A 16519-nucleotide genomic window follows, 5' to 3' on the forward strand; every position below is an offset into this window, starting at 1 on the left:
ATCGTCGTACCTTCGATGAAAGTAGCCCCGCATTAACGTTGATCATTTAAGGAAAGGCACGGAAAACCCAAATCTGACCGGTAGCAAAGCCCAGTGAATGTTTCGCACCCGAAATTTGTGGGAAACTTCCTTATGCCTCACAGAATTGACCACTTAATTATTACAGAGTAAAAAAATACAGTTACAAAGTGCTTTTCTTGTCTACGTTTCGGAATAATGTCTTTTTATTCAGGTATATTGCATATAACGGGCGATCAAAAAAGTTCCGTCCGAAGGCCGTAAAGTCCAGATTCGGTATGGTGATCTGGCAAAATTGACGTGAGCATTGACACATCTCACAGAGGCGCCAGGTTGAAGGCGCCCGTGTAGCAAGACAGCCCGTCCCGCTGCTTGAAGAAGTCCGTAGCTGCCTGCTGCACATCCTCGTCCGAAAGGAATCTTCGACCCTTCAGGGCTTTTTTTTTAAGGGAGCGAAGGCGTGATGATCGCACGGAGAGAGGTTAGGACGGTAAGGCGGCTGCTCGAGAGTCTGCCACTTGAGTTGGCCTAACTTCTGCGTTACGACATCTGCGATACGGGGACGTGCGTCATCGTGAAGCAGCAGAAACCCTTGGCATTCCAATATGCAACCGTGGTTTTCGACAGAAATGCTGCCTCATACATATTCTTCATTCTCCGATGGGTGCATATCTGTGTTTTTCCTTCGGGAGCCAAGAAAATAATGCCATAACAAGGTACTGGTCCCGTTTGGCCGCATTTGGTAACAATGTCGCCATAGCTGACGTTTATGCATATACAGCGTACACGTCGTAAAGACACGAATGTCACGCTCTTCCCTGCACACATGTCGGTGCTTATATACCTGCTTCAGAGTTGCGCTTCTTTGCATATCTACTGCAGCGACGCGGTCTAACGGAAATTTTTTTTTAATCGCCCCTTGTATTTAAATAGCTCCATATTCAAACGCCATATTAAATTCGCAGGAGTTCATAATTTTAGATGGTGACAAGAACGCAGTTCTAGCATTTACAAATCACAACAGTCGACCAGAGTGTTAATCTCTTGTGCTCATAATATAATGTCCGACGTCCTTGTGACAAAATTTTCTCTATAGGTGAGATTGCTGCATGTAGTAAATCGTGAGCTACTGGCTTGTTTTCGAAAAAAAATATTGCCATCTTGCATACTAAGTATATCCTACCAGATCCTCTTATTTACTGTAGGTTATAAGCATCCGTAAGTATACAATACAATTTGTACAGAAACCTGATGGCAGTTATAAGAGTCGAGGGACATGAAAGGGAAGCAGCGGTTGGGAAGGGAGTAAGACAGGGTTGTAGCCTCTCCCCGATGTTATTCAATCTGTATATTGAGCAAGCAGTAAAGGAAACAAAAGAAAAATTCGGAGTAGGTATTAAAATCCATGGAGAAGAAATAAAAACTTTGAGGTTCGCCGATGACATTGTAATTCTGTCAGAGACAGCAAAGGACTTGGAAGAGCAGTTGAACGGAATGGATGGTGTCTTGAAGGGAGGATATAAGATGAACATCAACAAAAGCAAAACGAGGATAATGGAATGTAGTCGAATTAAGTCGGGTGATGTTGAGGGTATTAGATTAGGAAATGAGACACTTAAAGTAGTGAAGGAGTTTTGCTATTTGGGGAGCAAAATAACCGATGATGGTCGAAGTAGAGAGGACATAAAATGTAGACTGGCAATGGCAAGGAAAGCGTTTCTGAAGAAGAGAAATTTGTTAACATCGAGTATAGATTTAAGTGTCAGGAAGTCGTTTCTGAAAGTATTTGTATGGAGAGTAGCCATGTATGGAAGTGAAACATGGACGGTAAATAGTTTGGACAAGAAGAGAATAGAAGCTTTCGAAATGTGGTGCTACAGAAGAATGCTGAAGATTAGATGGGTAGATCACATAACTAATGAGGAGGTACTGAATAGGATTGGTAGGACATGTTCTGAGACATGGAGGGATCACCAATTTAGTATTGGAGGGCATCGTCGAGGGTAAAAATCGTAGGGGGAGACCAAGAGATTAATACACTAAGCAGATTCAGAAGGATGTAGGTTGCAGTAGGTACTGGGAGATGAAGAAGCTTGCACAGGATAGAGTAGCATGGAGAGCTGCATCAAACCAGTCACAGGACTGAAGACCACAACAACAACAACATAAGCATCCGTTACCGGAAATTAGACTGCTGCGCGAGTAACCTCGCCAGTAGCATGAGGTAGACTGAGTTCGGCGAGAGAGATTACACGAGTCTTTCCAGGCACGTCACACGCGACTCCAAGCTAATTAGACACAATACAGATACTTACTGCAAACAGTCCCAGACATTTTGCATGGGATCAAGATCGGACCAGACGCAATGTCATAGGGATTCTGAGTGTTAGTAAATAGCAACGTATCCCTGCAGCTCTATGAGCAAGGTTGTTGTCATCTCCGAAAATGGAACTATCCATGGCGTGCCGATCGTGAACTAGAAACAACAACAATGGTCACCAATAGAGCTGAAATAAATGTTCACTGTGAAATGAATCAATGGGTCCTTTCCCGAGACATTAAGAGGCCGGTGTAAGCAACAACCACCACACACGGGTTAAACACTTCAATGGAGTGTCGATGCACTCGACACTTTGCATTATTTGTAAAGAGTGAACGATTACCGTTCGTTTCTGATTTGCTCCTCTGCATTTAGTTACGTCCGAATGTACTGTATTCCTTTGCGCCGAACACGTAGGGCGATCATTGCCAGACTGTGTAAGTAGGCTGTGTATGTTTTCTTATTGGCAACGTTACGTAGCGCTCTGTGTGAGAATCACTGGCTGTGCTGTGTGCAGTCTGTGGGTAGTTTGCATTGTTGTCTGCCATTGTAGTGTTGGGCAGCGGCAGCTGGATGTGAACAGCGCGTAGCGTTGCGCAGTTGGCGGTGAGCCGCCAGCAGTGGTGGATGTGGGGAGAGAAATGGCGGAGTTTTGATATTTGTAAGAATGGATGTTATGAACTCCGATGTATATTATGATCTTTCAACACTATTAAGGTAAATACATTGTTTGTTCTCTACTAAAATCTTTCATTCCCTAACTATGCCTATCAGTAGTTAGTGCCTTCAGTAGTTTGAATCTTTTATTTAGCTGGCAGTAGTGGCGCTCGCTGTATTGCAGTAGCTTGAGTAACGAAGATTTTTGTGAGGTAAGTGATTTGTGAAAGGTATAGGTTAATGTTAGTCAGGGCCATTCTTTTGTAGGGATTTTTGAAAGTCAGATTGCGTTGCGCTAAAAATATTGTGTATCAGTTTAAGCACAGTCAAGTATAATTGTTCAAAGGGGACGTTTCAACTGTATGCACTTGCTTCCCAATGGGGACATTTGCCTTCGCCACCTGACTTGATCTAATGCCTCGAATTTCATAAAAAGCAGTCGGTCCGATATATTTATTTGACTGTTAAGTGAAGTACAAACTGTTAATCTGTGCACAACAGGAAGTGCATGGGAGGGCTCAAGCAACAAGGAAATTAGCGGATATTTGCCTTACAGTAAGACATGATATATCTTCCATTGACTTTACCCAAAATATTTACTGATTGGTTGTAAGTCATCAGTTGAGCTAACTAATCAGGGTCCCTATCAGGCGTGAGTTTGGGGCTGAAATGTATAGACTTAGAAACAAAAGATTCTCAACTGAATGTGCAATATATTGTGGCACGGAAGCCATGACTCATTTAAAAACGGAACATCATTTATTGCCTTTTATCGCACTTATGGCGCCTACCTCTAACGTAGTGGTCTCGTAATTTAAAATATGCACGGGAACAGAGAAGGAATATTACGTTGTCACTGTTCTTTCTACTGCTCTCACACTCTTATCATGTCCGTCATCCATTCAAAATCTACTTGAAATACTATGAATTAAATAGCAACTGAGCTCAATTAATGGCACTATTTGATTTCGCAGGGGGACACGCGATGCAATATCATAATGTGGAACATGGGGCTAAGAAGACAAAAATATTCTTAAATGAGGCACATATAAAATTTATTACATTCTACTAAATTCTTCACACGCACGCATTTGTCTCGATATGAATTTCAACAAGAACGATCATTTTACAGTGACTATGGAGCCAACACCAAGTTGGAAGTCAAAGCGGTACACTGGAACTCACCTTGTACGATCGTTCTTGGAACATAATCAAAACTTCACAAGAGACACACGCAAATCCTAGACCGAATTTCCTCAAGAACGTCCTTTACTCATTGATATGTGTACCCAACTCTATGTGGGTAGTCGGAAGTCAATGAATCTTATGTTTTCTCACCCATGTGGATTGTTCTCGGTTTCATTACAAGATGAACTTCATACGCATTTCCTGTCTGAACCTGATTCAGCATACAGGTGGTGAAGTCTCCTTGCAGAACTGCTCACGTGGCAGTACGGAGAGAATGACCAACATACCAGAAATAAAGAATTAGCAAGGAATCTCACACGCCAGTTGACTTAAGTATCTCACATAATTCACATGCAAACTCCCTAACCAGAAATCGTACTAAAATCTTTGCTATCTTTTGTTGTACGATGGGGACCACATGGTTGTGCCGAACACATTGGGGAAGGCCAATACTACAAGGAAATTTCGTTTAATATTTGGCGGACTTATTTACGTTAATCATTAGAGACAAGATAATTGATGACCAATTCAGATATCGTTAAAGGCAAGATAATTGATGACCAATTCAGACAAGCAGCTGAAAGCACCTCAAGATTGGCTTTGTATTACTGTATTGAATTGTGCCCCATGCTCTCGAGAAAATACCAGACCTCTAACCATTGAATTTGCCTGTAAAATTACTACAAAAAGTGATCGCCACGTAATTTCACTGAAAAATAACGGTTTATTAATCTTAACAATAATATATTTATCCTCTTCAACTTTAGCAAACTGCATGACGGAGCCCATCACACCTTCCGTCCACCCACTAGCCACACCATGAGCCGAATCCTGAAAAATAGTAGAGCGCCCCTAACGGTCACTGTTCTCTTCCCTGAGTGGGAGCGGGAGGGGGATCCTACCAATCCTCGAAGGCTACAGGTGCGTCTTCTTCAGCTACCTACAAGAGTTAGATTGGCATCAAAATCCAAGTACAATCCTACAGTCAAAACAAAGTCATTCTGTAATTTGTTGCAACATAATAAGGACAGGCGTAACGAAGTAAGTAAATGAACACAGTGACGTTCATCCCTTTTAAAGAGGCTCGCTATACCATTGTACAATTACAACAGTGACTAATTCGTCATATAAAATCACTACCACGGAGTAAAATGTGGCACAGTAATCAAGCGGAAGCGCTAGTTCCGTCTCATTATGTGTTATTTATAAAAGCAGCTTATATTCATGATCGTTACCTCTGAAGCTGTAATTCACCTTTCTCATTTATAATATTTTCGATGGTTGGAGAGCAGACATTATTAAAGAATTACCAAAAAATACAATAATTTGTAGTCACTGGAGTGACAAAACGAGGCAACTATAATTCCGTTTTTTAAGGCGTACTGGAATACACAAAACCAGGAATACTGTGACGTGTGCAGAGAGCGCTTGGACCTGTTCGACGGTCTTTGAAATGGTAAGCTGTGATTTTTTTATAATTCTGGTGTAACATTAGTGTCGTAGGACAGTGGGCAAATTTTTAATAAGTCCACCGCAAATAATTATGACGCACCACAGGCTTTCACACAGTATTCCAGTGCTATGTAGAACTATTCTCAAAGTTGAACTATGATATCGAAAGCATTAAATTAAGGAAGGTAGCAAAAGTAAATGCCTTCATTGGAAAGCGAGTGTATAAAGTCTGGTAATGATCTCCCTATGACTTCGACGCAAAGAAATACAGTACAGTCGGACGAAACTAAATGCAAAGAAGCAATTTAAAAACGAAAGGTAATCGTTCAATAGTTCGTCTTTTTTGGCATAGAACTGGAAATTTACTAACAAGGGGAGTCCCAGGGTTGGGAAAAAAAGTTCGGAGTGAGACGGCGCGTTATGTTTCCCCATAGAGTTACAATGCCCCAGCCATACGGCCAGATGGCCAGCCATTCACGAGAGAAACGCTCCGAAACTTTCAGTCCTACGGTATATAATACCCATGCGTCCGCTCACTGAACCTAATGGCGCAGTGGCCGATGCAATATTGGTAACAATTCGTGCTTAGTATTTTCAAAGTATCTATTTGCTTTTAGTTTTCAAAAAATGCAATGACATCCAAATTGAAAACTTTTGTTTTTTCAACATTTTCAACTTTTCCAACCAAATTATTTCCTTCAAATATGCGTTCGTATTGTATATTGAAAACTGTGTGCATGGGAGAATAATATTCATATTGTGAAGACTATGAATAATGATATGTTTATTCGCTGGATTCCAAAATTACACAAGAGCCTGAATGATATTTGTCATAAGAACACTCGAAACAAAAGATGTTTGAACAATTTGCGCATCGAATAAATGCCGATTTTTTACACGAGCAGCGAGTTTTGAGGATATCTGTCGAATAGTAGACCTCGTTAACATTTCTAAAGATGAGTGTTTCTGCGGTTAGTTTCGACGCAAACCATGCGTACTGAATCATATTGTGGAAAACAGGAGATGATAACTGATGGTGAACGATCGAGCGAATTTTAATACAATCTTCTCGTGAATTAATCTCTCGCTCCTGTTCAATTAACGTGGCTCGATTTTGCAAGCATTTAATGAAATTTTTCACCTGTCTGTAAAAATAAACATCACAGGGCTGCACTAGTGGTGTGCACTTCGGCGGAATAACTTTGAGGGTACACGTGATACAATGTGCGTCGTCCTGGAAAACCTCGTCGTACAGTTCTGGTTGTGTTTGCCCTACCCAAGAGTCGACGATGAGGAGAAACCTTTTGTTCCCAAGATAGGGCTTCAAAGATGTTTTAAGGAACTCGTACGTGTTTGTAGTCAGCTTTCCAGATTTTGATGACGTCATAATGACGTTCTTGTGTGTTTTGGCGTATTCATCGATCGCCTTCTGGACTTGGGGTCCAAATGCACCTGTTGTCTCCTGCAGGCATACGCAAACATTCGGCAGGACACGTCCAGAAAAAGTAATAGCATATTGTGCTGTATATGAATGCGTAACTTTCTTCATGTCCACTCTCTTCACAAGTACGGTCTTGCTTCCTTTGTGGGTGAGAGTCCGGTTGAAAGTAGAGTGGTACTGACATCCTGGATAGCAAATGAAACAGCACGATATTTAATGACGACCAATGGAAACGTGTCAGCCCTTCGAATGAATCGCATTTAGGCTACACTAAGTCGACGCTCGTCTCCAGAAACGCCGTTACCGAGGTGAACGGCTGCTCGAAACGAGCAGCACGCCACGGACGCAAGTTGGTGGGAGCAGTCTGATGGTGTGGGAGACATTCTGTATGGGACCTGAGCCAGTAATCGAAGACACTCTTGACAGCTGCGAATCACTTGCGCCCCTTCATGCTTGATGACTTCACAGTATAGTGTCTCGGAGCCAGAAACGTTCTGCAGTAGTTTGAGAAGCATTAGCGTGATCTCATGTTGATGTCTCGCGACGAAATTCGCCACATGTAAATCCTATGGGACCGATCTGGATCGTTATCGGGCGCCACCACCGCGTACGCAAATCAGTGACCCGTTATTTACGCGATTTACATTCCCTGAGGTTGGACATCTAGTGCCAGATGTCTCCACTAACCTACCAACAAAGAGTCGGATCCCTGATATGCTGTATCAGTGATACACTTCGTTCCAACAATCTGTTAAGCAGGTGCTCATAATGTTTTCGCTCATTAGTTTAGGTATTCTTATTCATATGTATCGGGTTGTCAAAAAGTCAGTATAAATTTGAAAACTGAATAAATCACGGAATAATGTAGATAGAGAGGTACGAATTGACACACATGCTTGGAATGACATGGGGTTTTATTAGAACCAAAAAAATACAAAAGTTCAAAAAATGTCCAACAGATGGCGCTTCATCTGATCAGAATAGCAATAATTAGCATAACAAAGTAAGACGAAGGAAAGACGATGTTATTTATAGGAAATGCTCAATATGTCCACCATCATTGCTCAGTAATAGCTGTAGTCGAGGAATAATGTTGTGAACAGCACTGTAAAGCATGTCCGGAGTTATGGTGAGGCATTGGCGTCGGATGTTGTCTTTCAGCATCCCTAGAGATGTCGGTCGATCACGATACACTTGCGACTTCAATAATCGCACGGCATGAGGTCTGGGGACCTGGGAGGCCAAGCATGACGAAAGTGGCGGCTGAGCATACGATCATCACCAAACGACGTGCATCTGTCGAATATTTTGTGAACTTTGCTTTTTTTGGTTCTAATAAAACCCCATGTCATTACAAGCATGTGTGTCAATTTTTACCTCTCTATCTACATTATTCCGTGGTTTATTAAGTTTTCAAATTTATACTGACTTTTTGATCACCCGGTAGATCCCGAAAAGCGTGATTGAAAAATGGCTCTCCTGATTCCCGATAGGAATTACCTTTCAAGTGACTGATACATTGAGTCCTCCGTCGTAAGGAATATTTCGAAAAATGCAGTTTCTGCAGGCAAACTATTTGTGAAAAGAATCGGAAGGGAACTGGTTGTGATCCGGATGGTGAATATACGAATAACAGAAACTGTATGGCTAACCATTCACTGCCGGACCTTGCTCTCTTCCTGTGTGCATATTTCTTGCAGAGGCGCTCAAGACAGCGCCTGCTCGTGTCCTCAGGTGAGCGGCCGCCATGCAGGCGTGGTTCGTGGCCTTCAGCGTCGTGGCGGGCCTGCTGCTGGCAGACGACGGCCAGGCGGCCAACATCCTGGCGCCCATCTGGTTCCCCGGGCTGAGCCACTTCCTCATGTTCCGCCCGCTCTTCGTGGAGCTGGCCGCCAGGGGGCACAACGTCACCGTGCTCGGACACCACCCGCCCAAGACTCCCATCAAGAACTACAACTTCATAAGTCTCCAAGGCAGGATGCCGCAGCTGCACAACAACGTAAGTGGACTTCTTTCCGATTACGTCCAGCAAAAATATTTGGAATTTGCACCTTTTAACCGCACCAAATGCGCAGAACTTCTACATCTACATCGATACTCCGCGATCCGCCGTGCGACGCGAGGTGGAGGGCACACAATACCACTACTAGTCATTTCCTGTTCAACTCGCTAACACATTAAGAATCAAAGGAACTGGTACACCTACCAAACATTGTGTAGGGTCTCCGTGAGCACGCTGAAGTGCCGCAATGCAACGTGACATGGACTCGACTAATGTCTGTTATTATTTAGCGTATGGCTAATACAGACATATCATGAAATTACATATACATATGTACATATTGACACACAAGAAACTTAAGTTTGTCTTTACAACTGAATATCCAGTCCTTCTATCCAGCGCACTGCATCTGGAGTTGCTAGGAGGAAGTCCTCTTTGGCGCCGTGATAGGCTCGAATCCTGCATTCACTGAAAATGTGGTGAACAGTCTGGTATGGAGCCCCGCAGTCACAGGCTGGATCAGGCAGCTTCTTCCACTTAAAGAGAGCATCCCTGCATCGCCCATGGCTGGTACTGATTCTGTTGAGAGTAGACCACGTCTTGCGTGGTAAGTCGAATACACTTGGAAGTTTAGCACCTGAGAAGATGTTATGCAGGTGCACATCTGTCACTGCTTCCCACCGACCTTTCCATTCTTCAAGAGGTTTGAAATTCTTAGCAACCATGTCAGCAGCATCGCACAGAGTTGGATGACGTGATTTCAGTCTCTTGCGATTTAAAAGTGGCAGGTCGCTATGCACGGGTAGGTTAGAATTCCTGGAGATCTTGTGGAATTCTCTCATAAGGGCAGTACATCTGCGTAGATCAGGAGGCATTATACCGGTTAACAGTGGAAGCCAATAAACTGGAGTAGATCTGATTGTGCCAGATATTATGCGCATTGTCGTATTCAGCTGGGTATCAACAAGCCTTGTATGATGACTATTCATCCAAACAGGTGCACAATACTCAGCACTTGAGTATACCAAGCCCAGAGCTGAAGTTCACAGGGTGTTTGCTGAAGATCCCCAGGTAGTTCCGCATAGCTTATGGAGGATGTTGTTTCTAGTCCTCAGCTTTTGAGCTAAGTTAAGAAGGTGTTGTTTGAAGCATAGTGTACGATCCAGGATGACACCAAGATATTTTGGGTTCCAGTTGTGACGAAGAATTCTGCCTCTGAAACTTACCTCCAGTTTTACGTTCGCCAACTGGTTATTTAGATGGAAGCAACACACTTCTGTTTTACTCACACTGGGTTGGAGTCTCCAGATTTTGAAGTAATTGTCTAATGCAGACAGGTCATTGGCTAAAATCTCTTCTGTTGTCTTCATTTCCTGGTGTTTGATGGCTAGAGCCAGGTCATCGGCATAGCAGTATTTTCTGGACGAAGTGTCAGGTAGATCAGATAGATATAGGTTGAACAGTAAGGGTGAGAGAACTGATCCTTGAGGCAATCCGTTGTTCAGCTTCCTCTCCTGACTTATGTTGCTTCCAGTGATTACCTGGAACTTCCGATCACTTAGCATGCTGTAAATCAGTCGAGCCATTGTTCTGCAGGGTATGATGCGGAGAAATTTGTAGATAAGGCCTTCCCTCCACACAGTGTCGAAGGCGGCAGTTAGATCAACAAATGCCACAGATGTTTTCTGCTTCATCTGGTATCCTGACTCTATGAAGGATGTGAGAGACAATACTTGGTCACAGCAGCTACGCCCTGGTCTGTAGTAGTGCTGGAAGGAACTGACACCATTAATCCTGCAAATCTGTCCATAAATCTCCTCTAAAGAGCACGTTCCAAGGCATCCCAGATATCCTCAGTAATATTCATGTCTGGTGGCCACCGGTAGTGTTTAAACTCAGATGAGTGTTCCTGGAGTCACTCTGTAGCGATTCTGGACGTGTGGGATGTCGCATTGTCCTGCTGGAATTGCCCAAGTCCTTCGGAATATACAGGTTGATCAAAAAGTCAGCATAAATTTGAAACCTTAATAAACCACGGAATAATGTAGATAGAGAGGTAAAAATTGACACACATGCTTGGAATGACATGGGGTTTTATTAGAACAAAGAAAAAAACACCCCATATTGCTAGACACGTGAAAGATCTGTTGCGCGCGTCGTTTGGTGATGATCGTGTGCTCAGCCGCCACTTTCGTCGTGCTTGGCCTGCCAGGTCCCCAGACCTCAGTCCGTGCGATTATTGGCTTTGGGGTTACCTGAAGTCGCAAGTGTATCGTGATCGACCGACATCTCTAGGGATGCTGAAAGACAACATCTGACGCCAATGCCTCATCAACTCCGGAGATGCTTTACAGTGCTGTTCACAACATTATTTCTCGACTACAGCTATTGTTGAGGAGTGATGGTGGACATATTGAGCATTTCCTGTAAAGAACATCAACTTTGCTTTGTCTTACTTTGTTATGCTAATTATTCTGATCAGATGAAGTGCCATCTGTCGGACATTTTTTCAACGTTTGTATTTTTTTGTTTCTAATAAAACCCCATGTCATTCCAAGCATGTGTGTCAATTTGTACCACTCTATCTACATTATTCCGCGATTTATTCAGTTTTCAAATTTATACTGACTTTTTGGTCACCCGGTACAATGGACAAAACTGGATGCAACTGATCAGACAGGACGCTTACGTACGTGTCACCTGTAAGTCGTGTCTACACGTATGAGGGGTCCCATATCACTGCAACTGCACACGCCGCACACCATTACAAAGCCTTCACCACCTTGAACAGTCCCCTGCTGACATGCAGGGTTCTTGGATTCATGAGGATCTCTCCGTACCCGTATATTTCCATCCGTTCGATACAATTTCAAACGAGACTCGTCCGACCAGGCAACATATTTCCAGTCAACAACAATCCTGTGCCGATTTTGATGGGCCCAGGCGAGGCATAAATCTTTATGTCGTGCTGTCATCAAGAGTACACGAGTGGGCCTTTGGTTCCGAAAGCCCATATCGGCGATGTTTCGTTGAATGGTTACACGTTGACAATTGTTGATGGCCCAACATGGAAATCTGCAGCAGTTTGCGGAAGGATTGCACTTCTGTCATGCTGAACGATTCTCTTCAGTCGTCATTGGTCTCGTTCTTGCAGGATCTTTCTCCGGCCGCAGCGATGTCGGAGATTTGATGTTTTACCAGATTCCTGATATTCACGGTACACTCGCGAAAATGGTCGTACGGGAAAATCCCCACTTTATCGCTACCTCGAAGCTGCTGTGCCCCATCAGTCGTGCACCGACTATGACACCACGTTAAGGCTCACTTAAATCTTGATAACCTGCCACTACAGCAGCAGTAACCGCTCTAACAACTGCGCTAGACACTTGTTGTGTTATACAGGCGTTGCTGTCCGCAGCGCTGTAATCTGTCTTACATATCTGTGTATTTGAATACGCATTCCTATACCAGTTTCTTTGGGGCTTCAGTGCAGAATGAGGGGAAAATGAGTATCTATGTGCCTTCATATGACCCTAATTTCCCGTATCTTATAATTGTGCTCCTTACTCGCAATGTATCTTGCAGGCAACAGAACCGTTCTGCAATCATCCTCAAATGATGGTTCTCCAAATTTTATCGATAGCGAGATTCAAGCGAGTTTGAACGCGGTGTAATAGTCGCCGCATGAGCGATGGGACACAGCACCTCAGAGGTAGCGGTGAAGTGGGGATTTTCCCGTACGACAATTCCACGAGTGTACCGTGAATATCAGGAATTCGCCAAAACATCAGATCTCCGATATCGCTGCGGCCGGAAAAAGATCCTGCAAGAATGGGACCAACGACGACTGAAGAGAATCGATCAAAGTGACAGAAGTGCAGCTCTTCAGAAAATTGCTGCATTTTTTTAATGCTGCGCCATCAACAAGTGTCAGCGTGCGAACCATTCAACGAAACATCTTTCATATGGGCTTTCGGAGCCGAAGGCCCACTCGTGTACCCTTGATGACTGCACCACACAAAGCTTTACATCCAGTCTGGGCCTGTCAAAACCGATATTGGGCTGTTGATCACTGGAAACATGTTGCCTGGTCCGACGAGCCCTGTTTGCATGGAGCTGCGGATGGACGTGTATTGGGATGGAGACAATCTCATGAATCCACGGACCCTGCATGACAGCACTGGACTGTTGAAGCCGTTGGAGGCTATGTAATGGGGCGTGTGCAGTTGGAGTGATGTGAGACCCCTGATACATCTAGACACGATTCTGACATGTGACACGGACGTAAGCATTCTCTCCAATCACCTGCATCCATTCATGTCCATTGTGAATTTCGACGGTCTGACTTTAAGCAGTTCCGCTGGCCACCAAACTCCCCAAACATAAACATTACTGAGCATATCTGGGATGGAATTCATTGTGCTGTTCAGAAGAGATCACCACTCTGTAGTACTCTTTCATAGTTATGGACAGACCTGCAGGATTCAAGGGGTCAATTCCCTCCAGCATTCCTACAGACGTGTCGAGTCCATGCCACGTAGTCTAGCGGCACTTCTGCGTGCTGGGGTCTGCCCTAAAAGATATGAGGCAGGTGTAACAGTTTCTTTGGCTCTTCATTGTACGTTCAAGTAATGTAATTCAGTTATAACTGTATGATACAAGAGATATTTAAATATTGTTTACGTAAGAGGACTTAAAAATTTTAATTTTAGATGTGTACGGTATGGTTACAGAAAATGTTGCTGGTGATAAGCCGAAGGTAATGGATCAGTGTGACTTGAGCAGATGTGCAAGATTCCTCGCAGACATATGCGCGGAGCGGACCGACAAATCAGTGATTCTGAAAGAGGGCGAGTTATTGACGAGAGAATGTGATACATTCTTCCGGGAATCTGCAGTTCCTGCGGAAGGAAGTTTGCTAGTGCAACGGGTGTGTGTAGAATGGTTCACGGAAGGCCGTAGAACACGACGAGATGGGGCAGATCGCACCACCGAGACCTCCCGAGCCCCCGCTCCTCTCACCGCCCTCACCCCCACACCCCCTCCTCGCGAAGGTCAAAACCTTATCCGAGTGGCATTGCTGGGCAGATCTGTGTCCTCCTTGGCTCTGGCGCAACAGTGGAACTGTGTACACACATCGTACACTGTCGGATGTGAGAGTCAGTCGCCGTTTTTACCGCATGGGTTACGTGCACGTCGTCCACTTATCTGCATACCTCTCACAGATTTGTAGAAACATGCTAGACGGCAATGTTGTATGGAATGACATCAGCGGGGACGGGAATGGCCTCAGATAGTGTTTTCGGAGGAACCACGTTCTGTTTGTTTGAAAATGACCAGTGCATTTTGGTTCGCCACAGATAGGGGGAGCGGCACCACAACAACTGCATTCACACAAGATGTACAGCGCCAACTCAGGACCTTGTGGTGTGGGGTGATACTGGTTACAACCAAATCACAGCTGGAGAGTGTCCAGGGCACTGTGACCAATGTGACCTACGCGAATGACATCCTGCGACTGGTAGCCATACCCTTTCTGCACAACACCCGAGACGCCATTTTTCAACAAGACAATGCACGAGCACATGTTACTGTACGAACACGTGCCACCTTGGTGTCACAGAGTGTCAATCTTTTGCTCTGGTCCGCCAGATCACCAGACTTGCCGCCAATTTAAAATGTGTGGGATATGGCGAAACGACGGATGCAGCACTGTGATCCAGTGCCAACCAACACAGATGAACTTTGAAAGCAGGTCAATGCAGCATGGACGGATATATCACAGGGTGCCATTCGCGCCTTGTACGTGTGGAACAAATTATTAGGACGTATGGCGGACCCTGTGCCTACTAGGCAACAGGACACATGCTGAACCGAGGTGACTGAAATGCTAATCATTTCTGCAGAACATACCAATGTACATGTCCTGTGAATATGAATGTCGTATCTCTAGTCGTTCAAGGTGTTTTGTTTCTTCTGAACATGAGTGTAGTTGCCAGAATGAGATTTTCTCTCTGCAGCGGAGTGTGCGCTGATATGAAACTTCCTGGCAGATTAAAACTGTGTGCCCGAACGAGACTCGAACTCGGGACCTTTGCCTTTCGCGGGTAAGTGCTCTACCATCTGAGCTACCGAAGCACGACTCACGCCCGGTACCCACAGCTTTACTTCTGCCAGTATCTCGTCTCCTACCTTCCAAACTTTACAGAAGCTCTCCTGTGAACCTTGGTAGAGCACTTGCCCGCGAAAGGCAAAGGACCCCGAGTTCGAGTCTCGGTCGGGCACACAGTTTTAATCTGCCAGGAAGTTTCATGAGTGTAGTTAGCCGGCCGCAGTGGCAGAGCGGTTCTAGACGCTTCAGTCTGGAACCACGAGGCTGCTACGGTCTCAGGTTCGAATCCTGCCTCGGGCATGTATGTGTGTGATGTCCTTAGGGTAATTAGGTTTAAGTAGTTAAAAGTCTAGGGGACTGATGACCTCAGATGTTAAGTCCCATAGTGCTCAGAGGCATTTGAAGCATGAGTGTAGTTATGGAAGTATAAGTCCAGGGGCTTTAAAAATGAAGCACCCAATGTCGTAACAAAAATGGTCGTGTCATTTACATAAAAACTGTAAATTTTGACACATTAAAGGTACTGGAATGCCTTAACAATAAAACGGGATATATTTTGACGTGTTCTGGAATGTAAGTTGGACTATTTAGCAATGAAAAGCTAGAAGTCTTAGCACAGATTTAGTAGTATTCTGGAGTATCTGCAGTGAAAGATGCGTCCAGGTCAAACAGCGAGCTTTCGCCCTGTGGGACGAGGGAGCGAAAGTTGGAACACAGGCAGCTCTAGCGGGCGCTGGCGCATCTACGACAAAACGTGTACTCATCAAAAGATGAGGATCTGTTTACTAACATCTGAATTTAATCACAAAACTGCATGTTAAAAGAATGTACGTATCAATAAGGGGCGGCTTATGGCCAGCAAACTGGTTTTCCGTAGTGTCCACTGTTCGTTAAACGTATTTTGTCTTAACTTTTTAAGTGCACATGAATTTCTGTTTCTTCATATAATCAATAAAGTATCCCTTATTTATTGTTTTTGAAGAATTACGAGGCTCTTTTCGATATTGTGCGCCGTTTGACTGTCTTGCACGAGGTGAGCAGCGAATATGGGTTTACTTCCTGTGTTTATCCTTTTTAGTTCAGTGTTTTCCTTGTTCAGCTTTTTAAGATTCATTCCTGTTTATGAGATGTCCGATACATCTAGCATCATTAGTTGCTTCAATTTTCTTACTTCATTGCAAGACATGAGTACTTAGAAACACTTAATTTTTCAGAATATTGTCGTTGGTGTTTTTGTACGGAACAATTTTTTTTCTACCTCGGATCGGTCGCGAAATGGAAACCGCAGTGAAAATCAAAAATGTTTTATTTACAACATTTGGCTATACC

General features: G+C 44.0%; 1 protein-coding gene across 1 annotated transcript in view; it reads left to right on the forward strand.

Moving 5' to 3' along the window:
• Window positions 1-16519, forward strand: part of LOC126262415 (UDP-glycosyltransferase UGT5-like) — a 159855-nt gene that overhangs the window by 66453 nt on the left and 76883 nt on the right. Inside the window, exon 2 of the mRNA XM_049959043.1 lies at window positions 8811-9075. Coding sequence (XP_049815000.1) covers window positions 8824-9075 — 252 coding nt within the window. The 5' untranslated portion in view covers window positions 8811-8823. The remainder of the gene's footprint in view (window positions 1-8810; window positions 9076-16519) is intronic.

The sequence above is a fragment of the Schistocerca nitens genome, chromosome 6 (genome assembly GCF_023898315.1).
Source record: "Schistocerca nitens isolate TAMUIC-IGC-003100 chromosome 6, iqSchNite1.1, whole genome shotgun sequence".
In the NCBI taxonomy this organism is placed as follows: Eukaryota; Metazoa; Arthropoda; class Insecta; order Orthoptera; family Acrididae; genus Schistocerca; species Schistocerca nitens.